This window comes from Mastacembelus armatus, chromosome 15, assembly GCF_900324485.2.
Source record: "Mastacembelus armatus chromosome 15, fMasArm1.2, whole genome shotgun sequence".
Taxonomy (NCBI): domain Eukaryota; kingdom Metazoa; phylum Chordata; class Actinopteri; order Synbranchiformes; family Mastacembelidae; genus Mastacembelus; species Mastacembelus armatus.
Window position 1 is genome coordinate 18652744 of NC_046647.1, and position 19906 is coordinate 18672649.

The 19906-nt window shown below is 40.8% G+C and overlaps 2 protein-coding genes across 2 annotated transcripts; both read right to left on the minus strand.

Moving 5' to 3' along the window:
• Nucleotides 1–50: 50 nt before the first annotated feature.
• Nucleotides 51–9611, minus strand: ppp4r3b (protein phosphatase 4, regulatory subunit 3B). Its single transcript, XM_026309526.1, has 16 exons — nt 9185–9611; nt 8592–8647; nt 8010–8108; nt 7171–7794; nt 6382–6459; nt 5697–5813; nt 5437–5553; nt 4417–4548; nt 4136–4238; nt 3991–4032; nt 3560–3718; nt 3133–3302; nt 2878–3017; nt 2590–2735; nt 2367–2503; nt 51–2188 (listed from the first exon to the last, which is right to left on the minus strand). The coding sequence occupies exons 1-16, from the start codon at nt 9324–9326 to the stop codon at nt 2084–2086; spliced, it is 2367 nt and encodes a 788-aa protein (XP_026165311.1). The 5' UTR covers nt 9327–9611; the 3' UTR covers nt 51–2083.
• A 208-nt stretch (nt 9612–9819) lies between these two features.
• On the minus strand, nt 9820–19413 carry pnpt1 (polyribonucleotide nucleotidyltransferase 1). Its single transcript, XM_026310147.1, has 28 exons — nt 19216–19413; nt 18992–19052; nt 18502–18576; nt 18126–18231; nt 17961–18010; nt 17746–17809; nt 17595–17642; nt 17328–17441; nt 15543–15729; nt 15209–15260; nt 14935–14992; nt 14716–14812; nt 14520–14622; nt 14317–14387; nt 14054–14090; nt 13882–13948; nt 13701–13790; nt 13492–13545; nt 13137–13246; nt 12906–12977; nt 12682–12745; nt 12511–12594; nt 12306–12389; nt 12031–12137; nt 11651–11706; nt 11406–11484; nt 11277–11324; nt 9820–11154 (listed from the first exon to the last, which is right to left on the minus strand). Exons 1-28 carry the CDS (start codon nt 19332–19334, stop codon nt 11008–11010), a joined length of 2304 nt encoding a protein of 767 aa, XP_026165932.1. The 5' UTR covers nt 19335–19413; the 3' UTR covers nt 9820–11007.
• Nucleotides 19414–19906: the final 493 nt, after the last annotated feature.

Consider the following 19906-nt stretch of genomic DNA (forward strand, 5'->3'; position numbering starts at 1 on the left):
GCTCAAATTGCCAAATTAGGAAATTGTCAAAAAAAAGCTAGATTCACAAGTTCGACATCAGGTTCACATTTAATTTCAAAACTTATCAAATAAATCCATACAAATGTTAAGAATGGATAGTGGTAGTAAATGCACTTTGTACAAATTCATCAAGGGAGAGCAGAAACAGTCATATTGTTGGGCAACACTGACAGTAGGAGACAATTCACTGCTGAACTCCTGAAAAGCACACTGGCAATAATCGTACTTGTGCTCCTAACCTGCTGCTTGTGGTTTAACTCAGAAGTTGTAGATAAAAGTCTGGTTGAGCATTTATGCAAGTTTTCAATGTCTCCATCTGCCTCTCAGCGTGCGTCTGGTCAGGGCTGGAGAGAAGATACAACAAGAAGTCTTTCAACCTGACACCGAAATGTTTTGTCTTCAGACAGTGAAACCTGGGGTTAAATCATCATTATGACTCATAAAAAGAGCCCATCTCATCAAATTTGAATTAAAACTAAAATACAATTTCCATCAACTATTTTTTGATCTGCAGTTTTACAGAGAGGCCAAAGAAAACTTGAGGTAAACTGCAGAACTAGGCTGAATATGTCCGACCTGCATCACCTGGTGCTGAATATGCTGGACATTCAAACTGGAATAAAGCCCCTCATAACTCACTGGAATCATTCGGCACTCGAAAATAAATGAGATGTTTGACCAGACAGCAGTGTTACAATGCACAAAGTGGGCAGCTTTTTGTTTCTGATGCAAACTGAACTCTGAACCTGAGATCTGTGAGAAAGAAGGATGCCAAGGCTTGAACCTCCTAAAACAGAAGCGTGCACTAAATCTTCTCCAAGCACACCAACAGCTCAGGTGTCAGTCAGTTAAAACAAAAGACTGGGCTATGTGTGCGTCATACCGAGGCCACTAAATTCTTCAATCCGCTAAAATACAAAACTCCAGACATCTTCAAAATGTTGGCTGCAAAAACGACTTTACTGCAGTTTTAATGTTTTTAAAACCATCATTTGCAACTTCTCTGCATTTTACATTGGATCAAACGAACTGGACTGAAAGGGCGAACAGTGACCCCACCTTTGTGTGCAACAAGAACAACAAAAATACACAGGCAGGTAGGCAACTCTCTCCCCTTTCAAAATCAGATCAGGGTCAAGTGATTAAAAAGGGAAAAACATCTGTACAGTACTTTTAACAAAGTCAGGAAATACAGGATTTCTGGCTAACACAGTCCTGCGTGTGAGAATGTGTGCACCTTGGCCAAACTGACACCATGGCTTTAGGGTCTGAGTCCTGCTCCTCTGGATCCAAGTATCACTACTGCAGAGTTTACAACCTGCCACGTCTTGTCATTTATCACCTCCCCGTGTCTCTGAATGGTTTAATTCTTCTATGGTGCCTAGATCCCCCTATCCCCAATAGAAGTGAACAGTTCTGTTGCAGGACGGCGCACACACTGCCTCAGCCAGTCAAGCTTTCTATAACTGTGACGGCTAGTCCTGCTAGCCTGACTGGCCTCTCAACAGTTCGTACACTGGCTGGCTGTTCTGGCTTCCTCCGTCTCTGGAGCTCATTGGTTTGGGTTTGAGAATGACATAAGGAAAGAGTTTAAATGAGGATGTGTGAGGGTTCATGTGGGGCTGATGGAATACCAGTTTCCTTGCTACTGTTGCTATAGCAACGAAAAAAGAACTGGAAACCAACGTGGCGCTGTGATTTTCACTGCAGCCTCAGTAGCTGGTACATAGGATGGTAGATGAGGACAAGAAGGTTATTCAGAGAGTGACTAGGAGAGCAGGAGAGTGTTATAAAACAGAGGGATGAGTCTGCAGAAGGATCAGGAGGTTCTGGGACCCCCTACAGGAGGCTGTTGGTAAGAGTTAAAATCAACAGGTTCAGCGAACAGATTGATCTGTCTGTGTTTCCAGAAAAGAGAAGTTCTCTATCTTCATCCACCAAGGGAGAAAAGTGAGACTGACAGGTGGCTCAGGCAGGCTAAGGACCAATGAGGCAACCAGAGGAGGCAGGATGGGAAGGACTCAGTGTCCGTCCACCACGGCCAAACAGAGGACAATTAGCTTTAAGAGCTCAGACGGGGCCGCTTCCTTGGAGACTGCTCTTCCTCCTCATCTTCTTCCTCTTCATCCTCATCATCAGGGTAGTCCACCAAACCAACCAGAGCAGTCTGTGAGAATCAACAAAGTGTGACAAGAATGTGCCAATACCATGCATATGTGTTTGAGTTTTGTCGTTGCTTATGAAGAGTGTACAATGCTGAATCGCAAGAGACAACATATTTTGGTCTTCACAGTCCACACATGCAGAACAGACTTCATCAGATTCACTGCATTGTTAATAAATACCTTGACTACGGGCGTGGCAGGAAGGCCAACTGTTTTCACAGAAGCTGAACTGTTGTTTGGAGTGACAACTGGTGAGGCAGGCGGGATTGCAGCAGCCTTCCCATTGTTGTTGGCACCATTAGCTCCACTGGCAGCTCCTGCAGAAACATATGCTGTAAATATCACACTGTAGGGCTTGTTTCCAGAGAGAGAGAGAATACTAAGGAGAAATACCAAAACGTACCTTTTTTGGCTTCCATGTACTTGCCGTAGCTGTCAGAGAAGTCATCCTCCATTCTCTTCTCCACAGCCTCTCCATCGTCGTCATCGTCGTCGTCATTGAACCACAACTCCTCATCCTCATCCAACGACCGTGCATCTCTACGATATCTACAGATGAAAAGCTGCTTCATAAGGTACAGTTTTCTACAGAAGACTCATGAACAAATCTGTGTGTGCTTAAAACACACATAACATTTGTAAGAAAGATCTCTTCACTGATTTGATCTTTGTGTCCAATCAGCCCACTGACCTGCTGTGTCTCTGACTCTGTCGGTCTTTCTCCTGTTCGTACCGGCCTTTCAGGCCCTTAAAAGTCTGGACATACTCAATAGATTCAAGTGCGTTGTAGAAGTTATCCACAATGTGAGCTATGAGAGATTTAATGTCCTCCTGAAACAAGAAAACATGATGGAAAACCAAGAACTATCCCACTTTCACCACACCTTGTGCAAGCACAACACAAACGACCAGTTTTCATTAAGGCAGAATGTGTGTGTTGACTCACCACTTTAATAAATTCAAAGAGTTCTATGATGGCCGAATTGAGAAGATTGTATCGAGTGCCGTTGTCCAGCAGGGCATTAATGACAGGCTCAAACAGGTTCCCTTTGATAATGTAGCGGTTGTAGTACTCATCCTTCAGACCAATGATCCTGCGCATGAAACGTAGCGCACCTTGGACAACAACAGACGACAGTTTCATAAAAGTGAAGCTTTGTTTGCGTTTAACTGAAGAGAAACAATGCTGTGTGTTTGATGATGCCAGGTTGCATACATCTAGCTATGCCACAGCTCTGGCATGGTTAAAACCCATGACAATAAACTTGGAAAAAGTTCTTCAGAAAGAAGAATGATTGACAGAGGGGGAAAGAAAAAGCAGCAGAAAGGTCAGTGCATGTATGTGTGAATCTTTTGTGTGGGGAGGGACTTACAAAGAGCAAGGAAGGTGTGCTTAGAGTTCATGAGCACCAGCACTCTCCTGAGCAGGTCTTTGTTCATGATATATGTCTTGATGTGATAGGTGTGATGCTCCACACAGAAGGTCAGAAGCTCCAGGATCAGTGCTAGCAGCTGAGCTGTCTGGAAGTTGTCTACACAAACAAACAAAACTACTTCAGGTCAATAAGTCACAAGTACGCAATGCAACATTTCTAAAGCTCACTTTATACATTTACACTGCAGACTATACCCGAAACTCCTACCATCTCTATAGGGTCAAGCCAGTTAAGCAAAGTCCTCGTCAGTTTTTGAGGGGTCCAATTAAAAGAAATACTGAGTGTAAAATTAAATTTAAAATTAACACTATTCTGTTAGATAAATAATTCAAAGAAAATTTCCAAACACAAAGTTAAATAACACCCACCTGGACAGACTGGGTTGATTTTATTTGATCCCTCTGGCACATCTGAAAATTCATGACAGAGAATAACCATAAAATTCTCTATGTCATTACCCGAAATACTCAAAACTGAAACACAGTTTATGTGAGATCACTTCCCCTCGCTGACCTTTTGAGTTTTTGTCATGTGCAGTGTTAGCCAGCAGAGGAGCAGTCAGGACATGCATGCAGTACTTGTAGAAGAAACTCAGAAATTCTGTCTTCTCAGTTTTCTAGAAGGAAACACGTGAAACAGAGTGTACATTTAAAAGGCTGGTCAAGGAAAACACATTGGGATTTAGGTTAACTACTTGCAGGTTTGATGGGAGCAAGACAAATGTATTACATTACAAAATACATTATTTTTTTTGCCATTCCAATAAAATTATTCTATGTGCTGGTTTTGCTTACATTGGTGGAAGCCAACATGTTCTCAGGGTCAATGAGTGTCCTGAGCAGACCCATGAGCTGCACAGCCCCTCCTAACTCTGGGTCAGAGTCACAGATCATCTGCTTGATGACTACATTTATCAGCAGGACATCCTGCAAACAAAAGAAAGCACACAGACACAGTCAAACATGATGCAGTTTCAGATTAGAAAGAGACATAAACTTTACATGACAGTGAAACAACTCTAAGCAACAAAATATATTTTAGAGATGATCATGGATTCACTGAAGTAGACATGACAGCATATGTGTAAAAGTGAAAGTGTAAAAATGTTTTTTTTTTTTTTTTTTTAATTGTTAATTTACTAAAGCATCTCTAGCTGATGGTGCTGATACTGATTCCCACAGGACACTTGTGCATGTGTGGTATATATGCTTTTATAAAAGTATATGGGAGGTAATAGGAGCAACTGCTCAAGGCATGGCAACACCATGGCCATGGTTCTGTAGTAAAACCCAAGCTTGGGTGTGGCTGAGTGGTCAAGTAAGAAAACTGAGATGTGAAAATTGTCAAACAGTGGAGGCACATCTTCATGAAAATTTTGACCCAAAAAACACGCACTTGCACAAAAAAGTCATACACCTTTTAACTTGACTGGAGGAAAGGAAAAAAAGGATAAAGTCTGATGTGAAATTCAGAGTTCACCTCAATATTAAGTACTCAGAAAAGTGAGAACTTTTTCAATGTTTTTTGTACATTTTTGTTATTTGTGCACATTAGCTGTGTGAAAATTAAATTCACCAGAGCCAAAAAAGCTGTATGAGGGAAATGTATGTTTGTACATAAGGGATAACACATCATACTTGCATCAACCAACCTGAGGATGATACATAAATTAAGCATTGTTTTCAATTATTCCTTTTGTCACAAAATACTGCGCTACACAGAACTTTCTAAATGCTGTGCTACACTGAACACAACCCCTCCCTGACCTCTAAAAACTGCAGACATGCTTATACCAGTGATGTTTAGGTGCTTACGTCATCTGTCTGCTGTGGTTCTTGCATAACAAACTCCCTGACCATGGATGGACTGAATTCCACCAGGTAAGAGAAGATGTCTGTAGCTGCCGCCCTCACCTGCAAATCATCCATTCCCTAAACAGAGAAGCGGACACAAACATAGAGAGAACTCTGTACAAAAGCATTCAAAAAAGACATTCTGGAGCATGACATACCATAGAATAACTCTTATTAACAGCATCTTACATATTCATGTTCATTTTATGTGTATAGCATACCATGACAATTTCAAGAGCAGGTAAAATGCCTAGATTTGCCAGAGTTTTGAAGAAAGCATCCCTGTTTTGTGGTTGCAGCGTTTGTGAAAAAGCACAGAATTCCTTGACAAAGTTCACCTATGGAAGAAAGGGGGAAAAAAAAAAAAAAAAAACAACCTGTAATGACTGTTCAGCCTGTCACACATTCATTCAAACTATTCACAAAAACAGCATTTCCAAGCACTGATTCAGTTTTTATAGCTGAATAGCTGTATTAAAAAAAAAAATCATTTCTTGCTAAGTCTCAAACACAGGCATCTTCATTTAGAGCTTTAAAAAGTGGAATAAATGGCTAAAACAATTAATACAATCAAAAAGTGAATAACAGTTATTTTGTTTTTCACTCAGTGACAGCCTCCAGTGTTTAATGAACATTTCTACCAAAGTTGATGTATTACAATCTATTTGACAAAGACTACATTTGCATCAAAGAGAACAACACACCAGGATACTAAATGTTTAGCCAATGCAAAAGAAACTGTTTTATAGACAGCAAAATGAATCCATAAATCAAGAACATCAACACTGAGCACATTTTACTCTCACCAGTGAGAGAGAGAGAGAGAGTACCCAACATTTTAATTTTTTACATTTTACAACATTATTCCTGCATTTGACCTACAGCTTTGATGATGATTTGACTTACAAGCTCTCTCCTTTTACTGTCCTCCGTGGCTTCATCCGTGAGCTGTGCAAAGACCTCTGTAAGGAACTTCTCGTCCTCCTGTGGCACAGGAAAAGCTAATTTAAGAAATCCAGACACTCAAAAAGTGAGAAGCCAAAACAAAGCATATAAACAACTGTCAAAAAATGAATTATTCCATCAACACAGAGAAATCTATAATTCCTAGAGAAAGCCACTTGACTTCTCATCAGACCTGAAAAACAATCACACATTATCATACATTAAACTTCAGCACATTTGCTGTATTACTTTTAAAATATGTCAATCATCTTTCATGCCTTTCTCTATCATTATCTTTAAAGCCACACTACAAAACTTGTAGACTGTTACAATCATTCACTTCAGTTTATTTAAGATTTAAACTCCTGTCAATCTGTCCTCAAATGTGCATTTTCCACATGATTTTACATTCAACAATCCCAATAACAATTCAATACATGTACATACATTCAATACATAATCCATTTATCCTATACTGCTCATCCAATTCAAGCTCACTGTGGGGTTATACACTTATCAAGCATGAGTTATGTTATCGTCCTGAACCAGAGACAGGGCAGGTCTCTCACATGTGTAAAACAGATGTCAGTCAGATGTAACAGCTGAAAATTCAACACTAGGCAAACAACATAGTAGATTTAGGATAATACTGTAGATGCAGATGTGTTTAACTGGAAATGACATTTGGTCGGGCTTGTTCATTAAGTGGGCTTGGAAGAAAATTACGCATTACCTGGTTTGGCTCCTTACCTGCAACATACTGACAATCTCCACCTTGTTGAAGAAGATGAAGGAGTTGAGTGTAGACAGAAAGTTATCCTCAAAGACAGAAGGTGTGGGCAGGATGATGTCCTGGATATACTGCACCCGGTAGGTCTGGTGGATCTTCTGGCGCAGTTCAGAGTCCGTAATAGGTATCACTTCCTTAAACTTTGCTGTCTTGGTCAAGAATTCTCGATGCCGTTTAGGCTGAACTAACGCCGGGTCATACTCAAGGCAGCCCACCACATCCATGATACAGTCGTCAGAGAACATCACCTCAAAAAGGGCTGCTTTATTGAGGAACAAGACACCTCGGACAATCTCATACAGGTGATGTAGGCCTTCCCTATTGTCCAGGTCCTCACATACTCTGAAGAGCCCCAGGAGTTTCTTAATGTAGCCCTCGCTCATCAGTGCCAGGGCAAGTTTTTCCCTCCGAATTGGTGAAGACAGGACAGCAGTAACCAGGTCAGCTATCTCCTCCAGTCGGCTTAGCTCGCAAGGAGGGAGTTCCACCAGGTGGCTAGTCTCTGGAATCTCCTCAAAACGCTCCTCCTCTGACTCATCAATGGGGTCCTGGGTGATGTCCAGGGAAGGGTCCTTGCCTTGAACCTGAACAAACAATAATTGGGAAAAAAGTAAAGAATTAAACTAAAAAAGCTCATTTTCGAAAGTATCAAAGTCCCAGCACCAGCAAACTCAGGCCACTCTTGCTTGTGAACATCCGAGTTAAAAAGAAAGAAAAAAAAATAGCTAAAAGAAAGAAGGAAAAAAACAAAAAAAAACAAAAAAAAAAAAAACCAATGGCCGAAACTCGATAAAACTACCTGGCAAATCTTCTCCCAGATCTCATCACAGCCAGCCTTTTCCTGGAAACTCAGGGCAAGGTCATAATTATCTGCTTCTGACCAGACAATCAGTGTGTCCTGCAAAGAGAAGAAAAACATCAAACTATACACAAAGAAATTCTTATCAGAACTTACAGTTCAACATGCTTGAATGCATTCTCACACAGGTTACAACTGAAAACAAGACAAACTGGCAACAAGTCCTTTAAAAATGTTAAGAAATATTCCTTAGTCTATAATATGCAAAATGTGGCTCAGGTCTATTTCCAACCACATGGCAAGTTTCTACTACATACTTATGCCATCGCACCGACTTAAAAATAAGTTTGCTGTTATTGCAAATACTAAAAATATGTCCTACTTGTTCCCACATTTACAATCGGATACTTACATTCATTTTGTCTACAATGAATCACTCTGGCACTGAATTACAAGCAACAATATTAGTGTTGACATTACTAATCTAAACTAACAATTAAAATTTACATTATTGAGTTTCCTAATCATTTTCAGTGTGCATGCCTTTGTTGGCTGATCAGGACTAAGGTGATCTCTACTTACCTGTTGTTTCTGATATGCAGTATTTGGGCTTATCTTCGACTCCAGTAGTAGTGATCCTAAAACACAAAGAGTAACGTTTACTTTTAACTTTCCAGCCAGTATGAGCGATTACTACACTGGGCGATTTGATAACTTTACAAATCAGTAACGTTATCACGCTAAGCAGATGTTGCAAAAGTACAAAGTTAAAATTTTCAACAGAAGGGATTATTTCCCACTGCTAGCCTTTTCTCGTGATGCTTTGTTTTCCTTTTTTGCGATCTGCCAACAAAAACCCATCATCTCAAGTGTGTATGTTTAAGACCAGACTGGATGGGCCCCATGGCACCGATCACGTCTGTTGCTAACTATCATTAACGCGCCTGTTAGCACAGCTATTCCAAAATCAGCTTTCCTGTATGAACAGGTCTAATATTGGTTATTCAGTCTGAAAACAATGCCTCCACATGTTACAGCAAAGGGAAACACAAGCACTACACAGTAACAAAGGACACAAAGTGACCAGTTACAGCTTTCTGTCCGAATAGGACTTAGCTAACATGCTAACGTTAGCTAGTGTAACGTCAGTGCGGCTAAGCTAACTGGGAACTTACCGTCTGATTCCGCCCGAACTAATAACGAGATTCCCTTCAGTCGCTCAACAAAGGTAGACGAAACGTGCCCAGTACCCCGATCGTCCCACTGTCGATCTTCATTCAGCGTATATACTTTCACTCGCCGCCGAGTGTCCGACATGGTTAACCGAGTCGGGGCTAGCAGGCTAGCTAGCTGCTAACGAGCTATCACCTCACTCCGTCTACTGTTCTCCTGTTAACTTTGATTCCACCCGCATGTTAGGAGACATGTGAAGTTCACAGCGGCTGTAGCATATATTTATATCTATTTCATACACATTTTACCATTACGGTGTAAAACAACTAACCAAGAGGCCTAATATCAAACTGTAAAATTCACAGAGCACACAACAACTCCAACGGCCTCCTCGCTAACAGCCACACACCGCCATCTTGTAATCCGATCTTGTGTTCTTCTTCTTCCTCCACGTCAATCAAGCGCTAACTGCCGCGGGGGCTCCTCCCCCGAGCGGCTTCGTCCAATGGCAGAACAGTAGCTCCACAACTTGAGGCAAGAACAGTAATAGCGGCAGACACCTGCAGAAGATATGATGTGCAAGATGTTGACAAAACATGTTTGATTTCTACTAGTTTGTGTTTATTTAGTAGCTGTTGCAACACGGTACCACGCTAACTACTTAAAATAAAGACGTACATTAGTACGTTTTGATGCAGGATATAGTGTTTAAATAAGAGACAGAAACCAGGTTATTTATATTTACAGTTTACATGATCATAACAGTATTCAGCTTCTGATGGTCTGTGTGCAGGTGTCCTGGCTCCTGAACATCCCATGATATTATTTATTTGCTGACTGAGTTACCTCAACAACGTAGGATCAACAGTTCTGAAATCATCTGACCACTTCTGGTTGGAAATGAGAACAATAAATGTCATGATCTGCACTGCCAAATCAGATTTTACCCTTTAGGTGTGCTGATCATAATTATTTAAACCATTTACCATCATATTTTTTGCACACCTAGTTTAATTTTTATGGATCAATTTACACTCAGTAAAGTTTTTAGATTATTATTTTTTTTGCAAATGTATAAAAAAATCCTAAAATCAAAAACTAAAATCTCTCATTTACAAAAGTATTTAGATCCTTTGCTTTAATTTTCCGTGAGATGAAGAACTTGACTGGAAAATGTGTAGTGACACTTAAAGATGGTGCTTCACACCCACACTTGAAAGCAGCACTACCCAAGGTAATGAAGGAGGTGACTCCTTTAACAGCTGATAATGCTCCAGGCAGTATTCTTGCAATATCACACAAAAGGGGTCTTCAATTTACAACACACATGAAATGAACTAATCTGTATAATCAACGTTTATTTACCTTGCTTATAGTTGTGTCATCCCATTAATATTATGGACTAATTTGAAGCATTTTCTTTGTCTTTTTTCAAATTTGGTATTGTACATAGAGGAGCCAAAAGAGTATCTAACTGTCTATGATAGCTGGGGTGACAATTCTGAAACATCATAAAAGGGAATAGATAAAAATATAACACATTTATAACTTTTGACAACATGTCTCCCACTCATTATCATCAAAGTGTTCTTGTTCTGTGCACATCCCGAGAAGCACAATGTCAGCAGGACACTGTATTTTATGAGCTGCAGTTCAATCCAGTCCATATCCACAACAGCAGGGAAAACCTTTCTCTGGTTCAGAGGTTCAGTTTGAGACTAGATCTGATTGGTCATTTTCTAAACAGGACTGTTTAGTGGCAAAATCTACTCTCGGAAATCCAGTTTGGTGGCAAAACCAGAAGTTATCCCATTGTGCTGATGTGTCACGAATCATTGCTGGCCGTGCTTGAACCCATAGAGATGCTCTGTTTCTCATTTAGTGTCTTGACAACTGTTGTAGCAGGAGACTGGAGCACTTTCCGTGAAAGTCTCATTCTGCCATCTGTGGGGTCCCGTCCAAAGTACTTGACCTGTTAACAAAACTCCAGTTAGGAACAAGAAGCCCAGAATGCAAACACATGAGGTGAATTTTGACAATACAATATATGACAATAATATTGACAATATGTGTTTAGTTGTTATTGACACATACCTGTATCTGCTGTCCCACCTCCAAACCCAAAGCAGTAGGATGTTTGATCTGAAGAGGGAAATATAAAGCAATGACTTTAAAGTAATGTATGATACAATGACAAGGCAAACACTAAAGCAAATTGCTAACCCGTTTGTTGTCCAGCTGTGAGTTGTGCAGCAGGACAGGAGTCATGTTGGGATAAAGTTTCACCATCACACCAATGTCCCTGAAGCAGAGGAGGATAAGTCCTTAGGAGTTGCGAACTCAAGGTCTGATTTAGCCATAGTGTAATTTCATAGTGTGATTCTCTTGGCTTTTAAGATCATGCAAAAATTCTCCTTAGATAGCTTGTCTACGGTGGCTGGCAGAAATAAAACAATGATTTGGTTCACCTTATTTCAATGATGGTGGCTGTGTAGATAGCACCAAACTCCAGCTGCTGTTCTTGCTACAAAAAAACAAAAAAGAACATACATGCATGTTAATGAACATTCATGTGTATGTATATGAACCTAATGTTTTCATTTAATAATGTAATGATATAAGTCAAACTATATGAACAACATTGAATTTACAAATGTGAATAAATAGACTTGTCAACACATATGTGAATATGCACACACATTCAGATACTTGTGCTGTTTACCAACTCCATTTTCAGCACATCACCAGTGATATGTTACAGTCAGCGACAGTTTTTGCTATGTGTTAAAAATGATAAAACAGCTTCTTTGCAGCTTTCCAGAGGCTCGCACAAATAGCAGGCACTCACATCATCTTTGCAGATCTCACTGATGAAATCTTGTGCTTCATTCATGGCTCCTGGTGTTGGAGCAAACACAGAGAAAGTCTCCTCGTCCACCTGACTTATTGTCACACCTGAAGAAAAAAAAAAAAAGTGCTAAAGTTTCGATATTCTACCAAAGAGTTTGTGTTGTGTAGCTGAAAAAAAGGTGTGATCATCGGTTAGTGCCACATCAAACACATCACAGTCTGGTTAATTTCCTGATTCACTGAGATTTAGACGTTTGATTTCATGAGTCTTACCTGTTTCAGCTTGTAGTCTGCGAAGGTTATAGCCCCCTGGTCCAACAAAGCGAGCTCGTCTAGAGGCAGGCACCCGAACATTTTCTGAAGACAGAATACAACTTTCCCACATCAGACCTGAATATGTCCAACTTGTTCCAGGCATGTCCCTTCTACATTACAACGTATATGGACATATTTACACTTGTTTAAACATAAAACTTACCAATAACAGGTCCATTCGCTTTCGTGGCCTCTCTGGGTTTTGCTATACATTTGTTCATGATGCCTAAGATTTCCCTCTTTGCCACTGAAACATATTGATTTTGAAACAAAGGCCATCAAACCACCACAAACTACATTCAAAATGTTCCGTTTCACTGGCATTTGGGAATACCTGTGGCTTGTTGAATAGCCTCCATTACCACTTTCAGAGGCAAACCTGGTATCTTGACATCAGCCTGGAGGTTAAACACAGAAAAGAAACCGGAATTAGCATTGAGAATATAGCTGTATTACTGGTGATCTAAAGCAATGTCTTTCAACAGCTGCCACTAAAAACATCTTTAGCAGACAGACCAACAAAGTGAAACAAAATGTTTACTACGAGATATCAGTCACCTGTAAAGCAGTGATGCCCTTGTTTGTGCCTGCCAATTTAAAGTCCATATCTCCAAGATAATCCTCTATTCCCTGTTTAGAGAAAAATAATTAGCTCATACTCAACATCTCCAATATAATTAAATTGGGACAGCAGCTATAACTTTTGGAAGATTTGTATGGATTAACTACACACTTTCTACCAGTTCAAAGCAATAAATGAGCACATTTCCACAGTTTTACTGTATGTACCAGGAGATCAGTTAGTAATCTGTAGTCTTCGATCTCAGCAGGTTTCTCTGGGTTAGGTTTGGAGATAAGGCCAACTGCTACACCTGCCACAGCTGAGGAGATGGGCACACCTACAAAACACAGTTTTCGACTGTCAGAAAGCCTCTATTTTTTTAAATTCCAACTATGGTACTTGGAGTCTGCAGAGCATGTAATAATTAACTTTTAATATCAATTCAATAAAAATGTATTCTTTAAGAAATCTATTAGAAAATGCTACAGCATTTAGGTTGGATAAAAACAATAAACATGAACAATTTTACCAGAGATAATATTAAGAGTCCAAAAGTTATCTCATGCATTTCTACTCTAGTACCTGCATCCATCAGGGCAAGACTTCCTCCACATGCTGAAGCCATTGAGGAAGAACCTGAGAGGTGATAAAGACGTGCAAACAGGGAGAGAAAATAAAAAAAGCTTTCATTGTAACGCCATGCTCCTGTCAGACATCCTGCCAGACAATGATCAGATTTCCCATGATGCCTGTGTTCTTTCACACATTAAAAACAGTGTCACCACACTCACCGTTTGACTCCAGCACCTCGGCAGTGACCCTGATAGTGAAAGGGAAATCTTTAGGAATGACTGGTCTCAGAGCCTTCTCAGCCAGGGCACCTGGGAAAACACACGTAAACATGAACAAATACATGTGCACATTCTTTGCAGGTCTTTATGGAGCTGAGTTCAGCAGACACTAAATACACACCATGACCAAGCTCCCTTCTGTTGAGGCCTCCCATCTTTCCAATCTCATTAGTTGCATATGGAGGGAACTGAAATTCAAGGCAAGGATGATTTAAAGTTCTCCTTGATAGGACACAGAATCATATATTTAATAATCTATGTCAGTTTAAACATGACAGCAGGATTTTACTCACCTCATAATGAAGCATGAAGTTTTTGTCTTTAATGCCACTAAAGAAAGGAAATTAGTGCTGCATTAAACTGTCTTAATGGTCTATTTATTCTGTGAGGACTATCTGAGCTGGGCTTTCCACATATGACCATACAGTGACGTGACATTCAGATATGATAAGGAAGTACCAAAAAGGCAGTTCATTCACCAATGCTACCTGACCTGTGCTGAACATTTGAACAATATGAGAGGGGTTTCATGTGTGAAAATGAATGATCATTTTACCTCAAAGCTGTGGTGATAATATCTGCTTTGACACTGGATTCCAGGGAATCAAATGTGACACTGCACAGTACCTAAAGGAAACAGAGGAGAACGAGCTCTCTGATAAACTACTGTAACAGCTTTTGTATTGCAACACTCGTAAATCTTGACCAATAATATTACTCTCAGCTTTTTAAAATCTGATTTTGTTGATCTTTACATACCTGTGTTTGTCCTCTCTGAAACAGAGCTGAGCCATGGAGTGGCTTAAAGAGGTCTACATCACAAGAAATGTTCCTTAAAGCAGTCAACTCCCTCCCATCACACCTAAAGATTTTTGTTATACAATAAAATGCAATGCTGCATTCAGCCAAAAAGGCACATCATCAATATCAATAAGAAAACACAGAGAGTGCTTACCTCCTGTACTCATTCAGCACTAAATTGCGGAAGTTTTCTTTGCTCACAACATTGAAGGATTCAATTATTTCAAAGGGCTCAGCCTGAGGAAATCTTTCTACAAATGAAAAATGAAAATGAAATGTAATAAATATAAAATAATGATTTGTGTAAAGTAGGTTGCATCAATACACAGCCAACTTATTTTTTCATGCAACATAAATAGTGACTGTGACCTGCCTCTTAAGTTCTCCTCAGTTTCTAGTCGAATTTTGTTGATAGCTTCATCTCTTGACATCTAAGACATGATTATGAATGTTATTAATCAAGCAATAAAGTGACCTTCTGAAGTACATCACAGAGAAGATAAACTGTGAGTCAGTGATTCTAGTCATTATAAATGACTAGAAAAACTCCCAACAGAAAACATTATGCTAACTAAAATGGTATCTAGAGGAAATTCCCACTTGGACATAAGTGAGTCAGGAAATGGGGAACAGATGTCAGACTTTACCTTATCGTGGGTGTAATCAGTGAAAACACCATAGATCCTCTCGGAAGCAAATCTGGAAGAAAGAAAATGAAAATCAACTAATTAGTAACATCTAAAATAACATAAATCAAGTTATCAAGTACAACAAATACATTAATTAGTGAACATGCCTCCATCTTACATTAATTAGTGAACATGCCTCCATCTTACATACAAGTTGACTAAAAGAGCATCCTGGAAAGTTATTAAACACAATCTTGTTGCCACATTCATGTTTTGCATTTCATGCCAAAATTTTTGCATTTGACTGGTATCACTTTGAAACTATGAACAGCAGTTTCATTATTGGCCTTACTGCCGAACATGTTCCACCATGTCAGTTGGGGCTGAGAAAACCCTGACTGGGGTGCGCTTGGTGACCTTCTGCTCTCGTGTCAGCTGCTGGATGGCCTGTATGATCTGCTGGGTGTGTTTGACTCCCACCTTCACTGCATGGCAGAAGTCCTGCTGCAGCACATTTTCAGCCGATGCCTCAATCATCACTGACAGAAAGACAGCCACATGAGAAAGCAGTGTTGTATGATGCTCATCAGTAGCAGCAGACAGAAAGAAAGCCAAATATAGCCGCAAGCGGCGATGATCGGCCCTCGCCTCGAGCGAACCGCCTCCCCCGGCGCGGCGCCCCCGCGAGCGAACCGCGTCCCCCACCGAACCGCTTCCACGAACGAACCGCCTCCCCAAGCGAACGGCCTCCCCGAACGAAACGCCTCCCCAAGCGCCCCCGCCCTCCGAATCGACCGTCCCCCAAAAACCGGCGGCCCCCCCAAAACCCCTCCCCTGAGGAGACCGCACCTCCCCAAGTAGACCACGTCATTCAGCGGACCCCCACGGAGGTCTGTGCCAAATTCGGTACAGTTCTGACAAAGTAAGTGCAAGAAAATAGGGGGCGCCATCCGCCCCCCCCCCCCACACCGCCCCAAGTAGACCATGTCCTCTCCTGGAGCCCCACGGAGGTCTGTGCCAAATTTGATACAGTTCTGACAAAGTAAGTGCAACTGCATAGGGGGCGCTATCCGCCCCCCCCACACTCCCCCAAGTAGACCACGTCCTTCACTGGACCCCCACGGAGGTCTGTGCCAAATCTGGTACCGTTCTGACAAAATCTGGACATTTTGCAAAATTCCCATAGGAAACGAATGGCGAGATCCGGTCATCGCCAAGGCAACCACATGCAAATTAGGGCATGGGTCCGATCGGCTTTTATGATCAGGACGCCCTAAAGGATGTGTGTGCCAAATCTGGTACAATTTTGACAAAGTAAATGCTTTGGTTTGAATGGCAATTTTCAAATCGTTATACAGGGGGCGCTATATGGCCTATTTGGATTTAGTTTAATCAGATGGGTCCAGGGCGGCAGGGACTACAATTTATCAATTGGTCCGATTCCAATCCGACAATGCGTGTGAGAGTTATTACAAGTTGAAGAAACGGCGGCGAGCCAAAAGCCTAGGCCAAATTGCCGCGCCCGCCAAAGGAAAACCGTAATACTTATTCAAAGAATTTGTCACACGACCGGGACACAATAAGCTTTTTTGCCTGGCCTGACATGAAGAAGATGTGTGCCAGTTTTTGCGACTGTACGATGAAAAAAGTGTCACTTGACCTCCCATAGGCCCAATGTATCTCGACCTCTGTCGGGGGCGCCGCAGAGCCATTCTTTTGAGGTCGTTTATGAAACCCATAAAATATCAAATTGTGACGCGATTCTGAGGGGGGTGCAAATTTTGATGAGTTTTCACACACGTTCAGGGGGTCAAATAAGGCTGTAAACGCTTCTTCATCCCTTGCCAATTGAGCGATTATAATAGTCTCTGCGCTGGGACCTCGGTCCTTGCTCGGGCCTAATTAATAACCTGTAACACTGGAATAAAAGTCACAGATGTAGTGATGACATATACATAACATCTAAATAACTTACACCGTATCTGAGGGTGACAGCTCTCATCTCACATGATTTATACAACTCATTATCATTTCAGATGGACAATGTTATTCCTATCAAGTCTATTTTCTGTATGTTTTTTGCAGTACAAAAACACCTGAGCTTTTGCTGGGAGTTCTATCACGTTTGGCAACTTACCCACTTGACTGCTGGGAGCTCCAGCCACAATCAGGTTAAGACTGCTGGAAGACATTTCTGTCCTGGTGGGGTTGATGAGCAACTCTCCATCTACCATCCCCACACGCACAGCACCTGCAAGAACACCAAGACATAAGTGGTGCAAAGCTAGATTTAAGTATATAATTATATATAATTATATCACAGGAACTGAAACAGAACTGCCAGGATTTTCGGTTAATAAATCAAAATCTGTTAACAAGGCTGAATCTGTTGTGTGTTCCTCACCTATGGGTCCATTCCAGGGGATGTCAGACAGGGCCAGAGCAGCTGAAGCTTGAATGAAAGAAAAAAAAAAACTTCCATCTTAAAAAACAAAACAAACAAAAAAAAAAAACTACAACCTGTGGAAAATATGAATGGCAAAAATGTAACTTACCAGCATTAATAGCCAAAACATCTGGATCATTAACACCATCAACTGCCAGAAGGTTACAAAGGATCTTCAGGAGGCATAAACACACATACATATAAAGGGTTAGCAACAAATACACACGTATGACACCTTTGTTCAAATAGCAAAATAGGGCAAAACTTCCAGCCCATTATAGTAAAAAAACAAACAAACAAACAAAAAAAACACACTGAACTGACCTGAGTGTCATAAAAGTAGCCAGGGGGGAAAAGTGGTCTAATTGACCTGTCTGAGCAACAGAAACATGAAGCACTCAAGTCACAGGCATTCACAGTACAACATCAGTATACACATGTGCTACATCGAAGCTACATGTATAACAAGACACATTCTTATCAACTCACCGATAAGTCTGCTGGTAAGGATCTCATTATCGGTGGTGCCCAGCTCTCGCCTTAAGTAGTTGGTGGGTATTCGACCTGCAGCAGCTGCTTTCTGTCTATAGTCCACCTGTCAATTAAAGTGGACATTCATTTACCAAACTGAGCGCAGACACAAGTCAACAAATCCATTGTGCTCTAAGATAATCTTACATGAACATCTGTTTATTTTCTAGTCCAGGCAAACACAAATTATTGGTGTCAGGATATATAGCACTTTATATCTTCGACCACACCCAAATCCATTTATATCACATATAATCACAAAAAGAAAGCTTCTATTGAGAATGAGCTCCATAAACTGTACACCATCACTGGGAAGGTTAGTTGGAGAACATACCACAAGAGGCATGAACTGAGATGGAGAAGGTTTGGTTTTGCTCACAGCAGTTACCATCACAGAGGTATCCCCCAGCTTCAGGCAGAGAAAGAGATGGAACAGGTCACCAAAGAATATACAAGATTCATATCAAGCATCAAACAACTAGGGCTGCCTAGTTCAGCCTACAGCACACTGTCTTTAAATAATAATAATCCATAAATAAGTATTTTAATGCTCTGTGACATGTTGGCATAGATTACCTGAACAAAATACATGAGCCCCATATTCCCATACTATGTGTCAAGTGGTTTGTATTGATTTGTCCCTAAAAGCACAATGTGAATTCAAACATTGAGAGCCTGACTGTGGCTTTTGTATCACTGTCTGTTTTGTCTATGTGTTTGAAGAGGTGTTGTCAAATAACAAATGAACATGATGTGTAAGAAGTCATCTTTGCTTGAGCAGCTTCAGGTGATGCACCTGTCTGTCATCATTTGTTTTTGAGTACCTGTACTACAGCAGATCCATCAGCAAACCGGGCAAACGTCCCTGAAGAGATCTCAAGTTTCCTGTAACAACCAGACCACAACGGGTTAGACTGTATGAAACACTAAGCTACGGTCATAATTCCACGCACTTACAGCTACATGAATGGCCACAGCAGCACAGGTCACATATATTGTCAATACAAACCCTGCTGGTAAACACACATTAAGATGCAAATCAACTCACTTTTGCCCAAGGTCCACTCCCACTCTTCGTGGACATCCATGACTGCTGTAAACACTCTGGTGACACCAACGGAGCTGAAAGCGGCCAAGCCGACGGCCCAATCGGAGAAAACTCTTCATATCGACAGAGCACGGAGACAAAACCAGAAAGTTACCGGGAATCCTTCGCAGATGTGCGCATGTGAGCTTCCATGACAGTTCATCACATGTACGGAAATACGTCGTAAAACCGCGTCTGCTGATTGGACTGATCGAGATCTGGGTGTAACATTCAAAGTGTCCGTACCAGAAGATACACAACAGTTCCGCGTTACATGTTTCAAATGTACATGATGTAAATAAGTGTTGACGAGCCTGTAGGTAATATTAAATATTTTAAACGTCACCGAACACCCAACCTCTTCTAATATCTGCATATCAGACAAACCCTTTTATTTTGATTTAGACTATTTCACATTTCCACTATTAAAATGTTAGAAACCTTTAAAAGATCATTTGTGATGCCACTTTCATGTAAAGCCAGTCGGCTTTCTACGTGTTTCAACATGACTGAATATAATTGTTTTATTAGTAATTGTAGGCAGTCAGCTCCTTACATGTGCGTTTGTACTGCCATCTGATTACAACTGTAAAACTGTTCAATCACCTGAACAGATAAAAAAAAATCAAGGATAAAAATGACTGCCTTGTGC